Genomic DNA, 24,254 nt, shown 5'->3' on the forward strand with positions numbered 1-24,254 from the left:
AGCCACCAAGCGAGTCCAATCTCTGGGCCAGGGCCAGGAGCTTGAGAACCCCAGCCCTAGGGCAGACCCGGCCGAGTGTGAAGGGGCCGGGACTTAGCAAGCTCTTATCGGCACCAACAGAAGGGTCTAGAAGCACAAGCGTGTTGGGCTTCAGTGATAACAACGACCAGCATTTATTGAGCACCTACCGCACAGGGTGATCCTCACATCACCTTGAGCGGGAGGTGCCATTGCTCTAAATGTGAGGAGTAGAAGAAATTTGCCAGGAGGTGCAGGGAAGTGGCAGGGTCAGAATTCAAACCCAGGCAAAGGAGCATCTTTTACCTGGGGTGGGAGATAGCCTGCCAGGTGGGCTTCCTCCACTGCGCTCAGCGAACAGCAGAGATAGGGGCTCCCTTCCCATCTCCCAGGATAACGGCAGAGAAGGTTCTGGAAGAGAAGCTGCTGCCGCTGTTGTTTTACAAAGACCAACAGAACCCCTGGCTTCCGTTTTCCTAAAGAGAGAAGGATCCGTGGCCTTGCTCAGTACGCCACATGGAGGGTGGCCTAGGCAGGGTTTTAGAAACCCTGGGGCTACCCTGGGCACTCTGCCCCATCCTCAGGATGGCCACTGCAGACAGGAGGCTCTTGCCAGGGGAACAGTGGCAAGCAAGGGCGGCTGGAGGACGGGGTGCAAGGGCAGACTGCGGCCACCCTAGCCTAGAGCAGGGGGATACGGGACTCCTCCCAGAGGCGCCGGGCCAGCTGGCTGGCCTGCTGCACCAGCAGGTCTGTGGGGACGACCGATAGGTGCAGGGCCAGCAGCTCATAGCACTTCACGGTCTCGGCCGGGCGGCTCTTGCTGTAGTAGCGCAGGAGCTTCCTGCGGAGGAAAGGGAGGATGGGGTTCAGGAGCGAGGCTGTGGCACTCCTCCAGCACCAGAGGCCGCTCCCGGCCCTTGCGAGCAAATGCCCATGGCCTCGGTCATCTCACTAGGCCCCTGCACGTGGGTCTTGACACCCGCCCTTGCTCCTCACTGACCCAACAGTGGTATTCTGGCTAGGAGGCCTCAGCAGGGATATTCTGGGCCCCACACAGACGTTCCCCGTGCTGCCAAGACCATGCCAGCAGGAATGAGGCAGGAACACAGATGTGCCCTGCATACCCATTCTCCCTCACTGCACATAGGGCCAGCTGGGAAGGTGTTCCCAGCATGGATTTCTGGTTCCAGGGTAGGGCACTGCTGAAGCAGAAGCTGCTCTCGGCAGGGGCGGGCACTTAGCACCCACATGGGGCATCTGTCCCCAGCAGCTCCCGACGCGGTGGCGTCACCTGTAGTAGTCTCCTCCCAGCATGCCAATAGGCACCGAGTCGTCGGAGAGGACGGGCACCTCGATCATCTGGAGTTTGTACCCCTGAGGAGGGAAGACAGGGAAGTGGTGGGTGTCGGGGGCTCACAGCCTGAGTCAGACGCACAGGCCTGTGCCTGACTTGGCCCTGCCATGTGTGCTCTGTGCTTGAGAAAATGCCTGGACCTTGTTTTCTTCATCGGTGAAGTGGGAATAACAACAGTCACCTTATGAACATTAGAGACAAAGTGTATAAAGTTTCAAGGCCCCAGCAGAGTGGCTCTCATTACCATCAATACCTGGACCGGTGCATGCCACGCACAGGAGGGCAACCTGCAGGGCTGTCATGCAGGGTCTTGAAGAGGAAAATGCTCACAAAAGGCCCAAGCCCCTGCGGTGAAGGAACTGGGAATTCCCAGGGTCGGATAAAATGGGGACAAGAATTAAGATCTGCTGGACTGGACGTGCCCTGGGTGCCAGGCATGAACATGGCGCTTAGCTGATACTTGTGTGGGCACCATGAGGCCTGCCTGCAGGGAGAGTGGACTCCGCAGCACGAAGGGCTGCCCCCATGGCATCGGCTGGGCTGTGCGATTGGTGTTCAAACCCGGCCTCCCCAGCTGACAGCTCTGCCTCACTGTATCTCCCCGTGGGGCCAACCAAGCACACAGACTCCTGTCTCTCCCTAGAAGCGCAGGTAGAGGTCACAGGAATTTTCTAGCACTTCTGTTGTGCACACTTCTAAAGGCACAGAGGAAAGCTGGGAGCCTGCAGGCTGGGGCAGTGGAGCTTGGGCTCCGGCTTCCTTAAAATATAGTCCTGGTGGCCCTGGCCATGCGTCTGGTCATCGTGTCTCCATCTGTACATTGGGGTCAGGGATCCCTGCCCCAGCCACTGCACACAGCTGTGAGGGGTGACTGAGAGAACAGCAGTGGAGGGCCCCGGTAACCACCCTGCGCCATGGAATGGGGTGGCTGTCATCCTCAGTGAACAATGAGAGTGAAGGGTGAATGCCCTGGAAGGCAAGGAGTGCAGGGACTCAGAGACCAAGGCTGCGAGGGAGGAGGAAGGCTCCTGAGAGCTGGAACAACCACCCACGGTGACAAGTGAGATGCAAACAAAAGAGAAACAGAAGGAAAGCCAAGAAAGGGAAGAGATAGGAGGGAGAGGCAGGAGGAGAGGAGAGGGGTAGGGGGCCACAGACAGTAGTTCCTCTCGCCAGAGCCTACCCTGCGGGAACAGTGAGACCCAGAGGCAGCAGTGTGGGGCCAGGAGGCCAGGGACCCAAGCCACACTGCCAGTGCCTTCTCAGGTGGCCGGGCTCACTGCTTCAAGCAGGGTCCTATGCTACAGGGATGACTGTATGCCACGCTTAGCACGTGACGCTGGCGATGTGGAAGCACTACAGATGAAGCGTGTGGTCTGAGTCACCTTTCCCACGTAGGGCGTGTGCCTATCTGCTCACATGTGTGCCAGGACCCTGTGGGGACAATGGCAGGAGTTTGCTAGACAGCTGGGCAGAGGGATCACAGTTAAATGCCCAAGTGAAAAGGTGACCTTTGAGCTCTAGGTCCCAACCTGCTGGGCTTACCAGGGACAAGAAGAGGAGACAGACAACACAATCAGAAGAGAGGAATCCAAGAGTTACAGCGTGGGAAGTGTGTGTGGACTGTCCTGGCCCAGGGACCTGGCCTCACCTACCATGTCATTCTCGAACCACAGGAAGTAGGAGCAGTAGAAATCCCCCTCCTGGAACAGCAGCGTGGTGTAGCCCTTCTGCAGGTATCTGCGCGCCAGCTGGATCAGAGACCAGACCTGGGGAAGAGAGGAGAGCGAGCGTCATCACTCTCACGGCCTCAGTCAGCCTGGGCAGCTCTTGCCTCCGGAGGGAGGAAAGTGTGCAGTCGAGAAGCCCGTAACAGGGGCCTCTCCTAGTACCCGGGCACAGCCTTGGCTCAGAGCAGGAGACTCAACAGTAAATCATTATTGGATAGATAGACTATCCTCCAGTTAGTGTGGGGGCAAAATATATGTAAAAAAAACTTTGTGTAACTTTACTACATACATAAACCATAAATTAGTAAACTGGGCTGGTGTGGTGGCTGACACCTGTCATCCTAGTACTTTGGGAGGCGGCGGTAGGTAGACTGCTTGAGCTCAGGAGTTCCAGACCATCCTGGGTAACAGAGTAAAACCTAGTCTTTACAAAAAATACAAAACGATTAGCTGGGCATGGTAGCACAACGCCTGTAGTCCCAGCTACTTTGGGGGCTGAGGAGAGAGGATCGCTTGAGCCCAGGACGTTGAGGCTGCAGTGAGCTGTGTTTGTGCCACTGCACTCTAGCCTGAGTGACAAAGTGAGACCCTGTCTCACAAAATAATAAAAATAAAATAAATAAATAAATAAATTAGTGAACTGACCATTCAGCCCAGAAAACAGCCAGGGACATCGATAATTAACACAGTAGGAGAAAAAGGTGTGGGCCCCTGAATCCCCTCCTCTGCCTGGGGTCACCCACCCACCCAGTGCCCCTCAGGCTGGGAACTGATGACATAGGTGAGTGACCCTGTAGGGTCACTGAGCCAGGGGATGTCCTGAGCCAGGGGTGAGGTCCAAATGAGAGCTCACCAAGTGGTCAGATGGAAACACAGGACCTGAGAAACCACGTGCCTTAGCTCCCCTGGGAATGTCCTCTTGCCTGATGCAGGGATCATCACCATTGCTGCCAGTGAAGTGCCCGAGGGAAGGCAGCAGGGACAGTGGGCTCTCCCCCACCTCTCAGGCCTGGGAGGAGAGGGACAGGCAATCTGCTACAAACTGCATCACAGTGCAATTACTAATTAAGTCTGCCATGGATTGGCTATACTTTTCAGGAAAGAAATTTGGCAGCATGCACCAATAACCTTACAAACATGCCTCCCATCTGACTTCGTAATTCCAATTGTAGGAATCCATACTGGGGACATAAGCAGAGATGAGGACACAGATGTATCTAAGGTGTGTACTGCAGAATTATTTATAACAGCAAAAGCCTAGAAATAATCTATATGTCTAAACATTAGGGAAATAGTTAAATTATGTTACATCCACATGATGGACTATTATGGAGTGGCTAAAAATCATGTCTATAAAGAACGTCATGAGGAAATGCATCTGATATAACGTGAAGTGAAAACACAGTAAACAAAGTTGCGTATACAGAGTGATCTCAACTACAACAAACTGCACAGAGAAACAAGAAGAAACATACCGTGATAACCCCGCTTGCCTCCAGAATAAGGGACAAGGACGAAGGCGGTGATGATGCTACCAGCAAATACTGAATGGATTGTATCTGTATTTTGTGCCATGTGCTATGCTAAATATTTTAATTGCATCATCTCATGTAATCTTCATAATTCTGTGATGTAAATAACACGATTATTTCCCTTTACAGATTAGGAAACTGACACCTGGGCTAAGTAACACGAAAAGCCACATAACTAGTGAGAGATGGGGCTTGGCTTCCAACACATTCCTCTGCCGCCCAACTTCCCATCTTGTTTTAACCATTAGAATATATTTTATTTGGCCAAAAAGAAAAGAAAAAAAAAGAAAACACATGCACGTATAGCCTTTTGGAGAATGGCAGGGGTCCTCCCCTACCAAAAATACAAAGTTGCTACGAAAAACAGTCCATTAAATTAGGAGAATAAAAAGCATTTCTGGGGAATGCTTCCATAACTGAAATCACCTTGTTCTAAATTCCAATGCCCAGCTGATGCACCTTGCAGCTCTCTCCATTCTAGCTCATTCACCAAACACTTGTGGGCATTTATTTATGTGGCGCTGGCCGTTCCTCCTCCAGCCTGCTGCCCAGCGCACTCTGCTAGCCCCAGGCATGTGGATTACAGCAGGAGGGGCTCCCAACATTGGCTGAGGCCCACCCAGCCCTGCACTGGGTCCGAATGGTTACCTTGGTTTTGACAAAGGCAGCCAATGGCCCCTTGCCCAACTCCGATGAGATCTTTTCACTGCAGCAGAGGGAAGGCGCCACCATCTGCCCAGTGGTGCGGTCCACATAGATGAAGTGTACCAAGCCCGGGAAGTCTTCTAGGTAGGTGAAGGTCTGAGTCAAGGTGCTTACCAAGCCAGGAGCCAGGAACGGCCTGCCTATCCATGCCCTGGGCTTCCAGCTGTGCCTAACCATGGTGGCAGGAGGGCCAGGACTGCCTTTCTCCAGAGACTTCCATTTCAGCCAAGCCCCTGCATCCTTGCTTCCTCAGATCCCCCACTACCTTCCAGTTCCCCAGGCCTTGGGAATTTCTAAGATCCTTGATGCTTATACATTTAACACAGGCAGTTCTGGCCCTACAGGAACATAGGATGCTCACAGTTCATCATTTCCATGAGGGATGAATTTAAGTCAGACACACGAGAGGCTGGAGTGTGAGCACAGCCACATGGTTCATGAGTGAGCCTAGCTGACCACCCAACCTATGTGCCTCACTGTGATCTTGCTAAATTCTTACACTTCATCATGAGAGCTTGGAAGGCTCCTATTAGGGAGGGGAAGGGACATCCATGGAAGGGCAGCCGCTGGTGGTTAAAGAGGCCCTGGCATCCTTCCACCTGCCCACTGAGGACCTGTCTCAGGAGACCGGGGGCGGGACACTTGAGATGGTACAGGAAAAACTGCTTTACATAAAGTTCCATGGTAAGTCAGCATTCAATAAAACTAGTGTTTTATGAAAGGGTCAAATACATCTGAGGAATGGTTTTTGAAAGAAGGATAAACATTTACTGCAGGCCTTCTCAGAGCTTTTCCATGCCACTGTGCACTGTGATCTAAGAAGGCCATGGCCCTTTTCACCCAGCTAGACCACAGGAACCCACCCTGTCCCTACCCCTCATGGAATACCTACTACCATTTTGCCAGCTGGGCAGTGCTGACATAAAGGGTCTTTATGGCTTTTGTGAATGGACTTTGGGACAGGAGGAACTGCAGAAATTTCAGCTTGGAGTGTTCTATAGACAGGGCACATGAGCCACTGTGTCCTGCTATTTTCCTGCAGAGAGGTGGTGAACAGCTGAGGGGGTAGAACATATATATTCCCCTTCCCTGGGGCCTGTGGTCCTTCCAGGGAGCAGGTGTGGAGGCAGCAGACCTGAGAGGCTCGTGGGGCTGGATGGGGCCCCAGTGTGAGGATATGATACCATGGTGGTATTCCTCCTGCTCTTCACCAGCAAGAAGTCCTTCCAGTCTGTCAGCTTCTCCCTGCCAAAGGAAGCTCCGGCTGCATGAAGGAGGTCGGGCCCCACATCCTGCCCTGGCCATCCGGGGGCCGCACCACACTTACCGCATGAGCCTCTGCATTTGGTCCTGCAGGTGCTGGGGCAGGTGTGGGCCTCCCCTGCTGGGGGCTGTGGTCAGGAAGTTTAGCCGGTAGATGGCACAGAGCTGCCGCTTCACCTTCCTACATGCCTGGAGCAGCCTGGGCAAGAGAAAGGAGAGTATCACAGCAGAAGGGACCTAGGGGAGCCCCTGGCCCCGTGTGGACCACACTATTCCTGCACCCAGGACAGACAGACCTGGGGAGCCCCTGACCCCATGTGGATCACCCTGCTCTTATACCCAGAACAGACAGACCTAGGGGAACCCCTCAACCCTGTGTGGACCACCCCACTCTGTACCCAAAAAAGACAGACCTAGGGGAGCCCCTTGCCCCTCGCCCCATGTGGACCACCTACTCCTACACCCAGGACAGAAAGACTCGGGAAGCCCCTTGCGTCCAAGTGGGCCACTTCGTTCCTGCACCCAGGACAGACAGACAGATCGACCTGGGGAGCCCCTCGTCCCCATGTGGACCACCCCACTCCTGCACCCAGGACAGACAGGCCGACCTGGGGAGCCCCTCACTCCCATGTAGACCACCCCACTCCTGCACCCAGGACAGACAGATAGAAACACCCAAGGGAACAGCCACAGCTGATCAGGCAATAGGAAGGAGCTCCCCAGGTTCTCCACGTGATGCTCCACATATGTGGGAAGAAACCTCCTTTCTTGAAATTATTTTGCTGATAAACGAAATGCAGTGGTGGAGGAGACATGGTCTCTTAGGGAAGAGTCCCCAGGCACACGACCCACCCCTTGTCCTGAGGGCCCACCACTTACTCCCAGGAGGATCTGGGCTCACTTTTGGAGAAAGCCTTGGCCTTAAACTCCAGCCAGGTGCTCTGTAAGGAAGACAGGTGGCAGGTCTGCTTCCTGATCATGTTTCCAGTGAGGTCCAGGCCACACTCCTTCCCAGGTTAGGCTCTGAGAAAGCACAGGGCCCCCAGAAAAATCTGCCCATCTGGCCAATGTGGGCTACCCTGGCAGGACTTACCAGCCCCCTGCAGACTTCAGTGTTCATGTTCTAGTCACTCAGCAGCATTTATTTAAAGGGGAGTTTCTAGGAGTTCACTGCCTGATGGCCATAGGCACATACAGTAGCACCACCACAGCGACCTGGCCAGCCCCTCTGGGGGGCACACACAGGGCAGGGGCTGGGGTGTGAGGAGAAGCTGCTGCTGCAGGATCTGGGAGGGCATGGGTGAGCTTTGCAGGGGGCGGCCTCTATAAAGGAGGAGAATTTGGTGTTCTAGTGAAAGTGCTCATTAGGATGCCCTGAGGTACTGTGGGACCGGCTCTGCCTCTGCCTCCACAAAGAGGAGCCTGGGTCTGGGCATCAGCTGCTTGCTTTGCCTCCTCCATCCAATCCTGCTGCTGCCTTCAGACTGACAGGCACTCCAGCCACAATGAGTCCCAGCTCCTCAAACACCCCAGGCGCCGCCAGCTGCAGAAGCAGCCCCCAGCGGCTTAAATCCAGTGCTGCCCCCCCGACCCTGCCCCATCCAGGCCCTGGCCTGGGCTGTGTAGAGAGCACGGTGAGCGCCTGTTTCTATGCCTGCATGTTGTCGCATGTCTCCCGATCTCAGCTCCCAACCTGGGCCCTAAGCTCGCTGCGGGTGGGGTGGGATTGTGTCCTGCATGTCCTGGTGTTGCCCTGAGAGCCCAGGTGCACGGCCCCGCTGCAGAGAGGAGGCCCATGACTGGCAGATCCCAGGCCTGCACCTGCTCATTGCATCCAGGTTCTGGCTCCACTGCTCAGGAGCCTTATCATCTTGGCCAAGGTAAAACTTATCTAAGCCTTAGTTTCCATAAAAGGGGAATTATAATTCGTGTTGTGCCAAACACACATAAAAAGCTTCTGAAAGGCTGAAAAACAGCAAAGTTTTCATTATCATTTCATAATAGAGAAAACAAGGATCGTAAGCCTGTTGTGGAGCCAGGACAGGAACCCAGGCCCGCTGGCCCCTCAGCTGCTGTGGACCTGATGGCCCCTGCTGCCAGCCCTGCCCCTTCTCCTCCAGGTGGGGGGGGACTGGAACCTGGATCTCACCTGAATCTCCTGTCCGCCTCGATTCTTGACAAACTTGTCCATCCTCTGGCGCAGGTCTCCCACAAAGGGCTGGGAGCGCAGGGCAGCCCCGGCCTCCGGCCCTTCCTTCAGCTTCTTCTCCAGCACAGAGAAGCCATCCAGCAGCTGGGACAGGAGCAGGGCCAGGGGCGCACTGGGGCGCTGAGGGAAAGGACCAAGAGGTGGGTGAACGGGGTTGCCCCTAGGGAAGCCGTGCCAGCCCCAAGTGTCATCAGGGCAGGGTGAGGGGCTCTCATACCCTGGTCAGGAGCACCAGGTTGATGCCCGGCCACAGGGGGAGGCAGTACATGGTGTGGGGCACTAGGGGGCAATAGCTTTCCTTCATGTTGGTGTCCAGGAAGATCCTTCGGGGGCTGGAAGGCGCAGGAGAGTGGGGAACCAGCGTTTGGAGAGTGTCCTCCGCTATCTACCGAGGAAGAAGAGCTGCAGTGAGAGGTGGGATCCCCAAGTCGGACCCACCTCTGTGGGTCCAGCATGTCCACTGCTGCCCTATCTGTGAACCACAAGAAATAAACATTTTTAGCTCCAAGAAACTCCAGTTTTCAAGTCCCTGCATTCTGCTGAACCAGCCCTCACAGCTCCAGTTCCACTGTCGCCCCTCTCCCTCAGCTGTTCCTGGTCCTTTCTGCCCAGAGTCTGGCCTGGGTGCCAAGCAGGGCAGTGGGCAGGGGCAGAGGAGCTGGGTGGTGGCACAGAGAGGACCGAGAAGGCAGGGAAATGTGCACTTGTGGATGGGGAGACGTCCCCTCCCCACACTTTCCACAGACGGAGGTATCTAACGTCCAACATTTTCATTGCAGTCACCCTCAGAACATCCCACTCAAATTGGGGAAACTGAGGCATAAAGTGACCAAATGAGCAAGGCTCTAGCCTTATGAAGGGCTCAGAGTAAGAAAGCCTTTAGAGCAAAAAATTATAGAATTAAGGAAATCATGAGAAATGCCACAAAAATTCCTCCTCAGTGTTTCATATAACAGTAAACACTGGACACAATGTACCGATTTTCCTGGGGATTTGCTAGATAAAGAACATATGCCTGTGAGGGACTCCCAGACACTCATTAAAAACCACACTGTGGGAGAGCTTAGCAAACGGAAAAATGTTTAAATAAGAAAGTATAATGAAGCATGTTAGCATCCAAATCTGATTTTAAAAATACACACATGTACATATATTATGTTGTGTGTGTGTGTGTGTGTGTCAAGTCATAGGGGAAAAAAAGACTAGAAGGAAACACCCAAAGATGTTAATCTCATTTTGAGGATGGAATTGAGAGTAATTTTTATTCCCTTCTTTATCGTTTACTTTTGTATTTCCCAATTTTTCTATAATAAATGTACATGCTCACTCAAAACAAAATCAAAAATTCCATTAGGCTTTCACTCCCAAGAACAATGGAGCTGAGGGACAGTACCTGGGGGAGGGGAGGGGCAAGGTCACCATCCCTCATAGCCCATCCCAGGACCCCGCCTCTGGGCTGAGCTTTGACACCAGGGCAGGCCCCTGCACTGACCAGCCTGGGGGTGAGAAGGACAAGGGCTGGCCTGGGTAAAGTCGGATGACTTTACCTGCCTCCAGGATTGGAGGCAAAAGCTTTGGAGCCCCCAGTACTCACTGTGGCATCTCAGATCAGCTGGTCCCCAGGCAGATGCAGGAGAAACTCACCTGAAGGGCATCCATGGGTGGGGTGCCCCCCTCCAGCCAGATAGCGCTACCTGCAGGCCACAGGTAATAATATAACAATGTAAGTACCATGAGATGTAAGCCACGACCCAACAGCATGGGGTGGGGGCCCAGATGCCCCATAACCCCAGCCCTTGGCTGGAAGCTCTAGGCAGGGATGCTAACGTGACTGGAGCAACACCCCCTACATCCTAAGTTAGCAGGTGCAAGATGAACTCTGCAGGACCAGGGGTAAGGCAGCCTGGGCCTGGCAGAGAAGCTTCCCCAAGAGCCAGCTGCTGAGAATGGAGCTCCTGAGGACATGTTTGGTGATGGTGGTTGGGGCCAGGGGGAATCTTCCTCCCCCAACTCTCTTGGCCCCTTAATCCCCTCCTTGTTCTGTCCCCTCTGCTTCAGGCCTCAACCCACCCCTTAGGAGTCGGCACACAGTCCACGTTTGCCCATTCATTTATTCAACCAGTAAATTCTTACTGAGCACCTACTGTGTGCTAGAAATTAAGCTGGATTTCCTTCCTAGTATAGTGCACAAAAATCTACTGAACCCACCACACAACTGAAATATTATGTGTCTGTAATAATACTGTTCCCTCTCATATTTCATTGCAAGCAACCCTCATTTATAATCATGTTTCTCCGGGGGAAGTGTGTTCCTACATTTTAAACACCTGATTTACAAATGGATGAGTGCAACGCAAGCCATTTATAAGTTGTGAGTTCTGTGCATGGTGGAACAGCACTATTTTTTTACAGTTCTGAGGCATAAAAAACCACTATGGAGAGAGAGGGACTGGGAGGAGGTTGGTGATGAATGAGGGAAGGGAGTAGCAAGAAGAGGAACTTCGGAGTTTACCCAGAAGCACTGCTTTTCAACAGGTCTCAGGCTCAGAGAGAGCTTAGGGAATCTGAAGATAGCTAGGAACCCTCAGCCCAGGAAATACACAGGCATAGATGGGTTCACACACAGTCTCAGGGAGTCCTAGGCTTCTAGCCAGTTCAAAGACCTAATTTAAGAGCATCTAACCCAGTGGCTGTCAACCTTGCCTATACATGAAAATCATTTGGGGACCTTTACAAAATCCTGACGCCCAGGCCACAGCTCAGACCAAGTGAGTCAGCATCTCCGGGTACAAGCTCAGCTTCAATAATTGTTAAAGATCCCCAGGTGAGTTCAATACACAGCCAGCGGGCGCACCATGCTGTAACCTAACTCTATGCACAGCAATTCGCTCTATGCACTCTATGTTCACTCCCGAGGCACACTGGACTCAGCTGGGAAAATTTCCTGGAAGTATTCACACCTGGGTCCCAGGCCCACAGACTAACATAATTGGGCTGTCTGAAGCTGCCTGGTGATTCCAATGTGCCAGGGTTGGGAGCCACTGGTTAAAAGGAGCCACATGGCCAGGCGTGGTGGCTCACGCCTATAATCCCAGCACTTCGGGAGGCCGAGGCGGGCAGATCATGTGAGGTCAGGAGTTCGAGACCAGCCTGGACAACATGGAGAAACCCTGCCTCTACTAAAAATACAAAATTAGCTGGGCATGGTGGCGCATGCTTGTAATTCCAGCTACTCAGGAGACGGAGGTTGTGTACTCAGGAGACGGAGGTTGTGGTGAGCTGAGATCGTGCTACTGCACTCCAGCCTGGGCAACAAGAGAAAACTCCATCTCAAAAAAAAAAAAAAAAAAAAAAAAAAAAAGCAGCCACATAATAAATTCTTTTCAAATCCTAGTCCCTAACAGTCTTCTCCTCCTGACACCCTGGCCTTCTTTTTTTCCATCAGATGATGTGGATGGACCACAGGATCCTTTTTTTTTTTCCCCTAAGAACTTCAGAGATAAATGTAATGCTCATTCATGGTGACCACAACAGTCTGGATTTTGGTTTATCTACTTCTCTAAGCAAAGTTGTCTATGTTTTGTTAACAGTTTGAATATTTATAGTTTTTTAATTGTTTACCCATATATTTGGAGAAACAGGTAAAGTATAAACTATAGAGGCTTAATATTTATATTTTAGAATGTATTGAAATGAGATGATGATTACTTAATTGAACTTAATTTTTAATTACAAAAGAGAAAGATGAGTCTGAGAATGCATGCACAAAAGTCTTCAATGATATCAACTTGTCACCAACAGCTTTAGGGATCAGTGGAGTGGTCTTAATAGTCCTTGAGTTCAGGCTGGAGCTGGCAGAGAAGATGGGGAGCCAGACAGCGTCCTGTGCTCTAGGAACATGGGCACCTGCGCTCAGGCCTTAGGAGGCACAGGGCAGGGGTGTGGGGGGTAGGGGGAGTGGGCACTGAAGCCTGAGAGATGTCCTGGGCTGCCAATCACTACTGCCCACTAGCTATAGTCTCCTGCTCCCCTCTGGGCCTCACCTGAGCTCTGATCTCCAGGGGAAGGAGCTGGTGTGAAGTACTCCTCAGGGAGGGAGAAGCTGTCTGTCTCCTGGAAGGGAGAAGGCAGCTTAGGCTGAGAGGCTCTTCCAGCTGGCTCAAGCCTGTCCCTGCTCTCCTGGGAGGGGCGGGAAAGGCCTGGCCGCCTGTAGAGGCCGATCCCCTCCTGCCCCCAACTCCACGAAGGCACAGCACACACCGTCTCTGCAGAGCTGCCCCTGGTTGGGCCTGTGGAGTGAGGGCTCCAGGCCTGCTGCACGGGGATGTTCTGGCTGCTCCGGGCCCTTCGTGGGGAAGGCTGTGCAGGGCAGGGGAGAGGCTGGTTAGTGCCTATCTGACCTCCCTCCACTCCTTCTGCCTCCCAGCTCTTCACAGAGAAGCCCCCACCCCTCCACGTGTTCCAGATGCAGTCCTAGGTGTGCAGTCCTCAGAATTCCCAGGAATTTGATTCTAGGCAGTTTATTCTGTGGAAATTCCAACACGCTGGTATCCAACCCACCACTACCACTGGTGATGCGATGGTGGTGGCTAACACTGAGCATTCACTGTGCCCCAAGCACTGCCAGGCTCCATGGAAAGTGCCCCTTTTGTCCCTCCAAACACCCCTGAGAGGTGGATGCTTTGTCACTCCCATTGCACAAATAAGGGCACTGAGGCTCCCAGGGTGCAAGTATGTGCTCAGTTCACAGAGCCAGGTGAGGTGGTGAAGCTGGGTTTCAAACCATGGCGGAATCAAAAAATCTGCACTTTTAACCTACTGGACCACGTGCACTCCAGAATTCCCCTCACATCTGAAAGCAGTGTGAAAGAAGTCACGCCCAACCACATACCCAGAATTGGGACTTAGAAAACATGGGCTCCCCAGGGGGTGCTGCCCACCACTTTCCAGGCAGGTTTTTTGAGCCACCTCCCTACCAGCTCCCTCTACCCAGAGAGCTGCCCTGAGACCTGAGCGTCGTCCTCTGCTGTGCTCTCGCTGGGGTAGAGGTCCTGAACCAGGAGGATGAGGGTAAGCAGGTCGGCCGGGCGCAGGGAGCTGGCGCTGTGGCTGCAGACACAGGAGCATGGCCACCCATCAGCATGTGCCCGGCAGGAGACGGGGCAGGCAGGTTAAAGGAGTGTGGAGCCTGGCCCCTGCCCTCAAGGAGCAATGTACTTAATCCTTTCTGGAGACAGGCAAGGCACCAATACAATTAATGAACTCATCAAATTTTAAATAAAACTTGGTTTTATTTTAAACAACAACAAAAGAAAATGATTTACCAGTGGGAAAGCACCAGCGGCCAAGAACAACATAAAAGGAAGTCCTAGATTGAGACTCTAAGACAGTGTGCCAGGAAGAAATGATAGACATGAGTGAGATGAAAAAATGGAGAAGCAAATCTAGGAAGGTTTCAGGCTTCATGGAGGAGGTGATTCTTGGCTGGGCAGGTGGTGCTTTTCAGGCAGAGGGAATAAGGGAAAGTGGGAGGCCAGGGAGCCTTTAGCCACCACACACCAGACCTCGAGCTCACCTAGAGTAGAATGCCAGCAGCTTGGAGCGCACGAGCAGGAAGGCATGCAGGGCCTCCTCACCGCCCCGCTCCGGGCTGGTGTTGACAGCCAGGATGACGTGCCGCTCCAGTGCCTCTATGCACAGCTCACAGAGCTGGGGGTGAATCAGCCGCTCCAGGGCCTGGCCAGGGCAGGCAGGGAGAAGAAGCTGTATCACCAACCACCCTCCCCCACTCCAGCCCCCTGGGCTAGTGGGGACATTCACTCTGACAACACTGAGCTTGGACTTTGTACCAGGTATGTGAACAGGGGGACTAAAACCCATGGGGTCCCAGCCTTCCTGAGGCTTACCGTCTGGTCACTAGACTCCAGTGGATGAGGCAAGGCAATACACAAGGAAATAAAGTAAGGGCCATTTGTAAATAAGCACCAAGTACAAAATATACAGCACTAGACTATGGAGAAATGGCAGAGACCTACTTGGGTGGGGTGTCCAAAGAAATGTCCCTGAAATAGGTCACCTTTAAACTAATATCTAAAGAACCAGATGGCCCACCAGACAAAGAGGGAGTCAGAGAACACTGCAAGCCAAGGACACTGCATATTCAGAGGCCCTGAGGTAGGGAGAGAGTTTGGAATGGTGCTGTCCAACAAAAATAAAAGGCGGGCCCTATGCATAATTTAAATTTTTCCAGTGACCACATTAAAAAAGTAAAAAGAAACAGTTGCCATTAATTTTAATATTTCATTTTATCCAATATATCCAAAATATCACCATATGATATAAAAGCCTTATTAATGGAATGTTTTACATTCTTTTTTTGTGCTAAGTTACCAAAATCTGGTATATATTTCACAGGCATAGCATAACTCAATTTGGACTAGCTATATTTCAAATGTTCAACAGCCACATGTAGCTAATGATTACCATATTGGACAGATCTAAATGTAGAGTTTTCCTGAAAGAAGTTTCATTTGACTAGTGCTCAGTAGGTGTGGACAAGAGAGACATGAGATGAAGCTGGAGTGAGATAGGCAGCAATAGATCACACAGGGCCTGGTAGGCTTGGGAAGGAGTTTGGATTTTATATTAATGGCATTAGGTCACCTCCTACAAGAAGTTTTTCCTAATGCCCCAGAAAGAGTTAATCACTCCATCTCTTGTGCCACCATGGCTTTTGATGAAAATCCTAATATGGCACCCAGGATTCTTTATTATATCGTAGTATAAATCATGGCTGATTTCCCCTCAAGGGCAAATAATGTGTCTTTGTTCATCTCTTTATTCCCATGGCCTGACACAACTCTTAGCATATAATAGGTACTATATGTTTATCAGAACAGTGAATGAGTGGGGGGTGTGAGAATGAATTCCTTCAGATCTATTTTCCAACTCACTAATTCTGTCTCTAGCTATGTCTCATCTGCTATTTAACATATCCCTTGAGTTTTTCATTTTAACAACTATGTTTCCATTTCCTAAATATCTGTATGCGTTCTTTTTCAAATCTGCCTGGTCATTTTAGAGATTCCTCTTTTTATCTCATTTTGTGATTCTACATTTTATATCTTTAAATATTTCATAGTTATTTTATATTCTATACCTAATAGTTCCAATGTATCAAGTGCCTTGGGATCTAAATCTGCTGGTGACTGATTTTCCTAACTCTCACTTACGGTGACTTATTTTCTTCCATATCTGACTTTCTTCAGTTGTGAATTCACATTTGTTTGATCTTAACCTGTCCTCTAAAGCAATGGTTTTCAAAGTGTGGTTCCTGGACAAGCACAATAAACAGCACCTGGGAATTTTTTAGAAATGCAAGTTCTAGAGGCCCCATCCCAAACTTACTAAATGAGAAACGCTGAAAGTGAGGCCCAGTAACCTGTATTGACAAGACTTACAGAGGATTCTGACACACACTGGAGTATGGAAACCACTGCTCACAAGAGAATTTGGTTTACCTCTTTAGGAAGCCAAGGAGTGCTACTGACCAGCAGACACTTTCGTTTTTATTTTTAATATTTTACTTTTTTATTTACTAGGCTTTATAAAAGGACCAGCAGCCACTTTAACGCCTTAGGGCTGGGCTTAACCTAGAGTTGCAGGCTCAGCTCTTCCACCTGCTGACGGCCTAAGGCTGTTTACTGGCTGTAGTGCTGGTATCATTTGTACTCAAGGCAATCTTGCCTTTAGTGCTGTGTTCTTCTCCACTGCTTTCCACTGCAGTTCCAGCTCAATATAATTTTATGGGAGGAAGAGCTGAGGGTTGAAGAAACTATCTTCAAAGATTTCTGTAATTTACAGTGAACCCAAAAATTACATTAAAAGTGTGTGTTATCCAGGGTAAGCTGTTTCACTATGGGAAAACCCATCAGCGTACCCAACCCTCCCTACAGCCAGAAAGAACAACTCTCTATGATTACACGAGTTTCAGGGGCTGCTTGTGCCTTCACTCATTAGGGTTAAAACACAGTCTCAAAGCTGGATGCCCCCTCTGACCTGACGGCTCCAAGGATTGAGGACTCCCACGCCCCGTAGTCACCTCCATGGCAAAGCACTGCTCCTGCTCCCGCAGGTGGCTATAGGTCCACAGCAGGCTCTGGAAGTGCGCCCATAGCTGGACACGCTGCTCTAGGTCTGGGGGCCGCAACCTGAGGGCAGAGCCAGAGACAGTGGGAAAGACCACAAGAAAGCTGGCTCCCCCAAACCCAACCAAAGACCACAGTCCCAGCTCAGCGTCAGAGCTGGGTGAGCCCATGTGACCTGCCTATATAGTTGGGAAAAAGGGCCAGATTTCCGGCCGAGCTCTAGCTGCGGAGTGGGGTGGCATAGGCACGGAGCCAGAAAGCAGGTAGCTGAGCAATTCACCTCACTCCTCATCCTTTGTCACACAAACAACCATCACACAAAGCCAGCTGGAGAGCCAGGATGCTGCTTAAGCGTCTCACACAGAGGCCACTGGACACAGAAAGGTCTGGTCTATCATTAGGGCCCTACCCAGGGTGGCAGCCATCTTGGATGCTGGCAAGGTCTGCACTGGCCAATGTGGTTCATGTAACAGGCATCCGCTACCTGCAGCATTTGCCACTGAAACCATGACCGACCTGGGCTAAAATGACTCATGAAACAATGTTTGCTCATTTGAGAAATGCCTCGACTTGAGTGCTTACTCATATCATTACAAAACTCTAAAGTCCCAAAGTTACGAACTCTGCAGCTTCCCAATCCATCTCAGAGAATCAGGGGTGGTGATACCATGAACTTCTCTTTTCTAGGTCCACATTTCAACTACAAACCTTTCCTGGGGTCCCTCCCACCTCAGTGTATACTCTGAACCATCATTCTCTTTCCCCAAGTTCTTTACTGTAGGCCCAGAGACAGGTTTTAGGGTCTGTCTCCTGAGAGAACCTTCACAAGACTGCATGAGTGTGCACGGGCATGTGTTCTTCCAGAGGGAGAGTCTGAAGCTTGAGAAGTCAGACAGGACTAGCTCAGACCAGATTTGTAATGACAGGTGACAACGCTGGGAGAATGGAAGGAGGACTGGACTGGGAGTCCTGAGCTCCGATTTCCAGTCTGGATGTGGCCGCCAACCAGCTGGATGACCCCAGGCAAGTTAGTTCAGTTCTCTGCTCTCAGTTTCACTAAAGTCGGAGATCGTCTCCAAGGTTCATTTGAGCCCTGTTTCTGTGACCTAAGGACCCGGCCGGGAGCAGTGTGTGAAAAGTGGCAGCTTCACAGGGGCTGGGCAGGGTGCTTGGCAAAGGACAGAGGGGACTAGCTTTGAGGACTCACTCTTTTCGGATAAGCTGACCATCCACAGTCACCAGCCCGAAGTGCACTTCAAACAGGTACTTGAGCACATAGAGCTTCCGCCGCAGGTCCCCCTCGCTCTCAGTGTGGTCGCCGTTGATGGCAATGAACAGGATTTCTCCAAACTGGAGGCACAGGCGGGCCAGAGTCAGCCAGCCCCCAGGGTACTGCCTTCACCTGCCCTGGTGTCTGCAGACAAGCCTGGGGAAGCTCAGGTCCCAGGGGAGTTTGGTAAGATGCCATTTCTGCTTTCTAAAGGAGTCTAAAGTTCCAGATAAGAGAGGCCTGTGGATTCCCTATGGAGCTGAGGGAAGAGGAACATGGGCGCCAGAGTTGTAGACTCACCAGGTGAAGGACATACAGGGAGTTGCCGTTTTCCGTGGAGAAGCAGGTGTAGGTGTCCGAGAGCTTCTCTAGCATCGTCATGGAAGAGATGATGACCGGGGCTAGGAGGGTGCTGAGCTGGTCCTCCAGGGCAGGGAGCTGCAAAAGGGGAAAAACAGCACAGCTTAGAATGGGCCAGACACCAGGAACAAAGGAAGCGACGAGGCCAGGCCTTGACATCAAGGGCTCCATAGTGTTAGACCCTCCTAGGAGGGTATCACTGTCCTGATAGGCAGGGGGACAAAAAGAGACTGCTCCCAACACTGTGGGTGGTAGTTAGGAAGACTGGGGAAGGCCAGCCAAGTAATGGTGCTGTTTAGGCTCTGACTCTACAAGGAAACATGAAGGAATTAGGCCTCATGGAAATTTCCTCTGATATAATGAACTGAACTCTCAAATGCGACAGATGAAATAAAAAATTATACCATCACTTTGGAAAAGCTTGGTAGTTTATTAAAAAGTTACATATACACCTACGTGATCTAGCCATTCTAACCTAAGTATCTGTCCTTGGGTGTGAGAACATCCATCTACCTATACATAGACTTGTACATGCATGTTCATAGTTGTTTTATCTGTAATAGTCAAAAATTGAAAATAATACAGATGTCCATCAACAAGTAAATGAATGAACAGATGGTGGCATTCTGATATAATAGATGACTACTCAGTGAAAAAAAATGAACTATTGATATATGCCACAACACAGATGAATCACAGAATAATTATGCTGAGTGAAAGAAGTCAAACCAAAACCAAACTAAATCCAGTACATACTGTATGACTCCATTTACATAAGCCCATAAAATACAAACTAATTTATCATGACAGAAAGCAGATCAGTGGTTTCTATGGGAGGGGGATGGGAAAGAAGGGATTACAAATGTTTGGGGTGGTAGATATATTCCTTTTATGGACTGTGATAGAATCATAGGTAGATATACATATCAAGACATATCAAATTGTACACTTTACATATGTGCAATTTATGGTATGTTAATCATATGTTAATATAGCTATTAAAAAATTAATGTGTTCAGCGTAAACTTTTTTTTATGCTCTGTCACTGAGGCTGGCGTGCACGGGCACAATCTCAGCTCCCTGCAGCCTCCACCACTTGGACTCAGGTGACCCTCCCACCTCAACCTCCCAACTAGCTAGGACTATAGGCATGCACCACCACACCTGGCTAATTTTTTTTTTTTTTTGTAGAGACAGGTTTCACCGTGCTGCCCAGGCTGGTCTCAAACACCTAAGCTCAAGCAATTGCCTCACCTTGGCTTGCCAAAGTGTTGGGATTACAGGCATGAGCTACCATGCCCAGCCTTATTAAACTTTTTAGGGTACAGAAACTGATGGCTCCAAGTTTCTCTGTTATATGGTTAAAATTCAACTTCCTCTTGCCCTTGTTAAGTCCAGAGAGTCCTGGTGGGGTGGCGGGGTGGCGTCACTGCACTCAGAACATCAAGAGGCCGAACTTGAGGATGAAGGTTAGGTATGAAGGATGCTGGACCTCACACAGCACCCTGCCCAAGCTGCCCAGGACAGGGTGAGCACAGGTTCTCCTGCCTCTCTGCCTGCTGGTAGTTTTGTACTGTTCCCTCCTATCCACCCCTCCTGGGACTGCCTACCCTGCACTTACCTCTTCTTCCTCATTCTCTGACTGCCCGAACTTCCGCCGGAGACTCTCTTCAAACTCCTCATCCGTCCAGTAGAAGAGGACCTCTGCGCCCTCAGTGGTCACCAAGACGCACTTCATCTGCCAGGAAAAGGCAAGGTCAAGGTCAGTCCCCAGCCCCTACATCCATGAGCTCAGCCTGAGTAATGAAGAGGAGGACCTCAACCCCAAGAAACATTCACTGAGCCCATTCTGCACACCAGGCACCACAAGGGCCTTCCATTTGTGTTGTACCCTCACAACTATATAAAGTAGGACTCTTCAGGTACCCCCATTTTAGAGAGCAGGACACAGGCACAGCCTGAAGTGGCAAAGCTGGGATCTGGACCCAGAACCTCTCTGATGCCAAGGTTGGGACTCTTTCCTCTGTGGGGTCTGGTCCCTCTCACCACAGTATCAGACCCACCACGGGCCTACTGGAACCAGACTGGGAAGGAAGGGACCCAGTTCTTAGCCTGGACGTGGAGCCTAATGCCCAGGGAAGCTGTGCTCACTGCAATTAGTGCCTGGTGTGGACTGGAGGGTGCTGGTGTACTTCCAAATCTGGGCAGCGCAGAGATATCTCTCCCTCAGATAAAAACATCTCCAAGGCTGGGCGCAGTGGCTCACACCTGTAATCCCAGCACTTTGGGAAGCTGAGGTGGGTGGATCAACTGAGGCCGGGAGTTCGAGACCAGCCTGGCCAACATGGTGAAACTCCATCTCTACTAAAAATACAAAAATTTTCCGGGCGTGGTGGCAGGTACCTATAATTGGGAGGCTGAGGCAGGACAGTTGCTTGAACCTGGGAGGTGGAGGTTGCAGTGAGCCAAGATCACGCCACCACATTCCAGCCTGGGCCACAGAGCGAGACTGTCTCAAAAAAAAAAAAAAAAGGAAAGAAAAGAAAACAGCTCCAGAAGACAAGCCTCAAAGCCCCTGAATTTATTTCAGCACCACAGAAGTTTCATTCAAATGCTGCTCTCCCTGCTCGTGGTAAAAACAGAGGCTGCCTAAGGATTTTGTACCTAGTAGGCTGCAGCTTCTACGGCCACAGCAACCAGTGTCCTCGCCCTCCCAAATCTCCTTCCCCACACCCTCCCCCAAACACCACACACTCTGTGCTTGATTATGCAAGCAACGTCTTAACTCTTCACCCACTGGAAGATCCGTAACACAGCTTCCCACACTGTGCCCTGGCCCTCTGGGTGCCGCAAGCCCTTGATCTTTTAAAATCCTTGTGGCAGCCTGACCAGGCCTGGCGAGGACAGTGCTCCAGTCTGGCTGCTGCAGCTGAGAGGCCTCAGGCAGCGGTTTCAAATCCTCTTATGTGCCTCAGGGTGTCACGCAGATATAGTCACATGGTATGTGTGCTAAGCCATGACAATAAGGAAGCTGTGCTGTAACTCTCACACAAGTGGATTTCCAGTTTTCTTGGGAGGATCACAGCATCTTGAGGTCTGTGTTCCATCATCTTTAGGATCCCCATGTCCAGCTTAGTGGTCCTTATTGAATTCCTCCCAAACTAACTCAGTGCAACTAGCCCTAAGGTGTTTATGGTGAATGTCAGAAGACATAACAGCACAGTGAAGAAGGAATGTAGCCTATTCCCTTGGAATTACTCAATGCCAAGGCAGAAATGGAGAGTGCAACAGATGTGAAGAGGAGGCTGCTGGGAGAGGCAGGTGGACCTGAAGAGGCTGCTCTGGGACTCCCAGGCACATGTGACAAAGCTGACCATATGGGTTGGGGAGCAGTGGGCTATGGAATGGAGGCTGTGGTTGTGAGCAGAGAAGTGACTGGTTGGCTGGAGATGGGCAGGTTGAGTCATGAAGGCGGTCATCTAGGTACAAGTGTTGGGTAATGAGTGCTCACCCCTTGGTGGGGGCTGGGAGGAGCTTTAGAGACTCAGCAGGCTGTGATGACCCACCCGGATGTGAGGGGTGAAGGACAGAAGAGGCATCAGGGTGGGGGTGGCCTCAGGATACAGGGCTGCGGAGGAGATGAGCAGGTCTGCAGAGCCCAGGAACACTCAGTCCACCGCCTACCTCATTCCATCCGCCTCCCCAGTACCCAGGGTAGATGCTGCCTGCTTCCCTGCCTACCCAGGTGGGGTAAGATCATCTACCTTGGCAAGGAGCACAGTGGAGCGTCCAGACAACTAGAGGTTCAGAAAGGGCTGCAGCAGACAGACTCGGTGACTGGCCCATGGGAGAGCAGCACGGCATCCCTGCCTGCAAATGCTGAAAACAGAGAGAACATGAGGGCAGGCAGACACCCTGGTCCTGACTGCTGCCTGTTGGGGAAAGATAAGCTGGAGGAGGGCTGTATGGTCCCTGTTCTCTCCAGACCCTGAGGCAGTCTGCTAAGAACACACCCGGGATCCTGCCCTTCACCTCCTATAATGGAGAACAGGAACCCAGCCAGCACAGCCCTCCTCTCACTTCTGTGGGTCACTCAGAGCTCCCCAAGCAGCCCCAGGGAGCTTGCTTAGCAGTGTCTGACCCAAGAGAGCATAGCACATCCCAGGCGGCGGGGATGCAGTCCCAGTGAAGACAGTGGGGATCCTGAGATGAGGCAATGAATGGATGAAAACTAACAGGAAAGGCACCAGGGATCAGGTTCTAGCTTTGGCTTTGCCTAGTCGCATAAACCTCTCTGAGCCTCAACCTCCTGCAGAGAAATACAGCAACATTCCCCTGCTCTACCTCCCTACAGGGTCAGTCAAGGGAGTGACCAGGCAAATTGCAAAGTAACTTTAACAAACTCCGCTTTCTTATATAGGTGTGGGAATCATTATTCCTATTTCCCAGCTTCCCTTCTTCAAATAACAGGAATAAGGAATCTGGTTCCAGAATCATTCATATTTGACAGAAGGCAGCAACAACAGAAAACTTAATTAGGAAGTCAAGCACCGTGAGTGAATAAGGAGCAAGTGACTACACGACAGGAAGGGCTGTTGAGTTCGGCCTTTAGCAACCTAACCCCGAGATGCTATCCATCACCCACATGATTGACCTGAATGCCATATTCCTGAAACAGGGAGATGCTTCCTAAAGGTTGTTGGGAAGGGAACCTCGCTGGTGTCACGTTGCGATTTCCGCTTCTCCTCACACCTCCTGCCTAGAAAGGGAACTCAAAAGGGGACTCACTGACAAAGGGAGCTCCAGATGGCACGGGGCCAACCTGGGGCGACCCTCAGCGCCCACGTTCACCATCTGGACCCCAGCAAACCGCTCTGTAGCCCTTGGTCATGTCTTCGGCAGTTCTGTCGGGGTCCCATACCTTTTGGGGTCCCACACCTTCGGAGCCCGGACCTGCCTGAGTCTCTGCAGAGCGCGCGCGAGTCGGCGGCTCGCCGCCACTGGGCTCCGGTTTGCTAGCACGCCAGTTTCAGTCCAGTTTCACCCCAAGTCCCCACCTCCCCCCACCCCCGAACCTCACGGGCACCCTGGGAAGGAGACTTGGCTTGTGGCATCCGCCCCTCTCTGTGGCTGAGGAACTTTGGTTCCGAGCTAGGAGGCGACCGGCCCACGGCCACACACCCGGAGTGGGTGAGGCTGGGGGTGGGCCCGCCCCAGGACCCCTACGGCCCCTCCCCTACTTCTGGGAGGGTTGCAGGCGTTGGGGGGGGGGTCCCGAGGAAGGATCGCCGCCCCGGGAGGGTACAGCCCGGATGCCCACGTACCGGATCGCGGCGCTCACAGAGCCCGCCTGCAGGAGCCCGGGCGCGCTTCCGGGTAGGACTGCGTTACCGCTCACGTGACCCCCCGCCCGGGGAGGGGCCGGAGTCGCCGTCGCCTTCCGCAGGTTCGAGCCCCGCCCCTGCCAGGCGTTGCCAGTGCCCCGTTTTACAGAAGAGGAAACAGAGGCTCAGAGAGAAGAAATAACTTGCTGAGGGGCCGAACCAGGCTCAGAACTCAGGTTTCCTGGCTCCTCAGCTGATGCCTTTTCTTCCCCTACCAGGCCCGGAACACCACGTTTTACTTAATGAACTGAAGTTCTGGGGCAAGAGCTGTCCTTTTGT

The 24,254-nt window shown here is 51.7% G+C and overlaps 1 protein-coding gene across 7 annotated transcripts; it reads right to left on the reverse strand.

Annotated features, from left to right (window-relative positions):
* Positions 1-139: 139 nt before the first annotated feature.
* HPS1 (HPS1 biogenesis of lysosomal organelles complex 3 subunit 1) lies at positions 140-23,995 on the reverse strand. 7 transcript variants are annotated; one of them, XM_032281247.1, is made up of 20 exons: positions 23,916-23,991; positions 22,356-22,470; positions 20,213-20,329; positions 18,532-18,669; positions 18,169-18,311; positions 16,916-17,024; positions 14,390-14,550; positions 13,824-13,923; positions 13,075-13,173; positions 12,858-12,927; positions 10,459-10,508; positions 9,032-9,199; positions 8,755-8,934; positions 7,485-7,546; positions 6,670-6,804; positions 6,522-6,587; positions 5,286-5,430; positions 3,031-3,144; positions 1,313-1,395; positions 140-862 (listed from the first exon to the last, which is right to left on the reverse strand). In XM_032281247.1, the coding sequence occupies exons 3-20, from the start codon at positions 20,327-20,329 to the stop codon at positions 700-702; spliced, it is 2,103 nt and encodes a 700-aa protein (XP_032137138.1). In that variant the 5' UTR covers positions 22,356-22,470; positions 23,916-23,991; the 3' UTR covers positions 140-699. The 7 variants fall into 7 exon arrangements, 6 of the variants coding, with proteins under 6 accessions (XP_032137138.1, XP_032137132.1, XP_032137133.1 ...); XM_032281241.1 differs by having other exon boundaries at positions 144-862; positions 5,286-5,422; positions 6,478-6,587; positions 23,916-23,995; XM_032281242.1 differs by lacking the exon at positions 23,916-23,991 and adding an exon at positions 23,773-23,909 and having other exon boundaries at positions 144-862; positions 5,286-5,422; positions 6,478-6,587.
* Positions 23,996-24,254: the final 259 nt, after the last annotated feature.

The sequence above is a fragment of the Sapajus apella genome, unplaced genomic scaffold (assembly GCF_009761245.1).
Source record: "Sapajus apella isolate SASKATOON/1434 unplaced genomic scaffold, GSC_monkey_1.0 scaffold13, whole genome shotgun sequence".
NCBI lineage: Eukaryota > Metazoa > Chordata > Mammalia > Primates > Cebidae > Sapajus > Sapajus apella.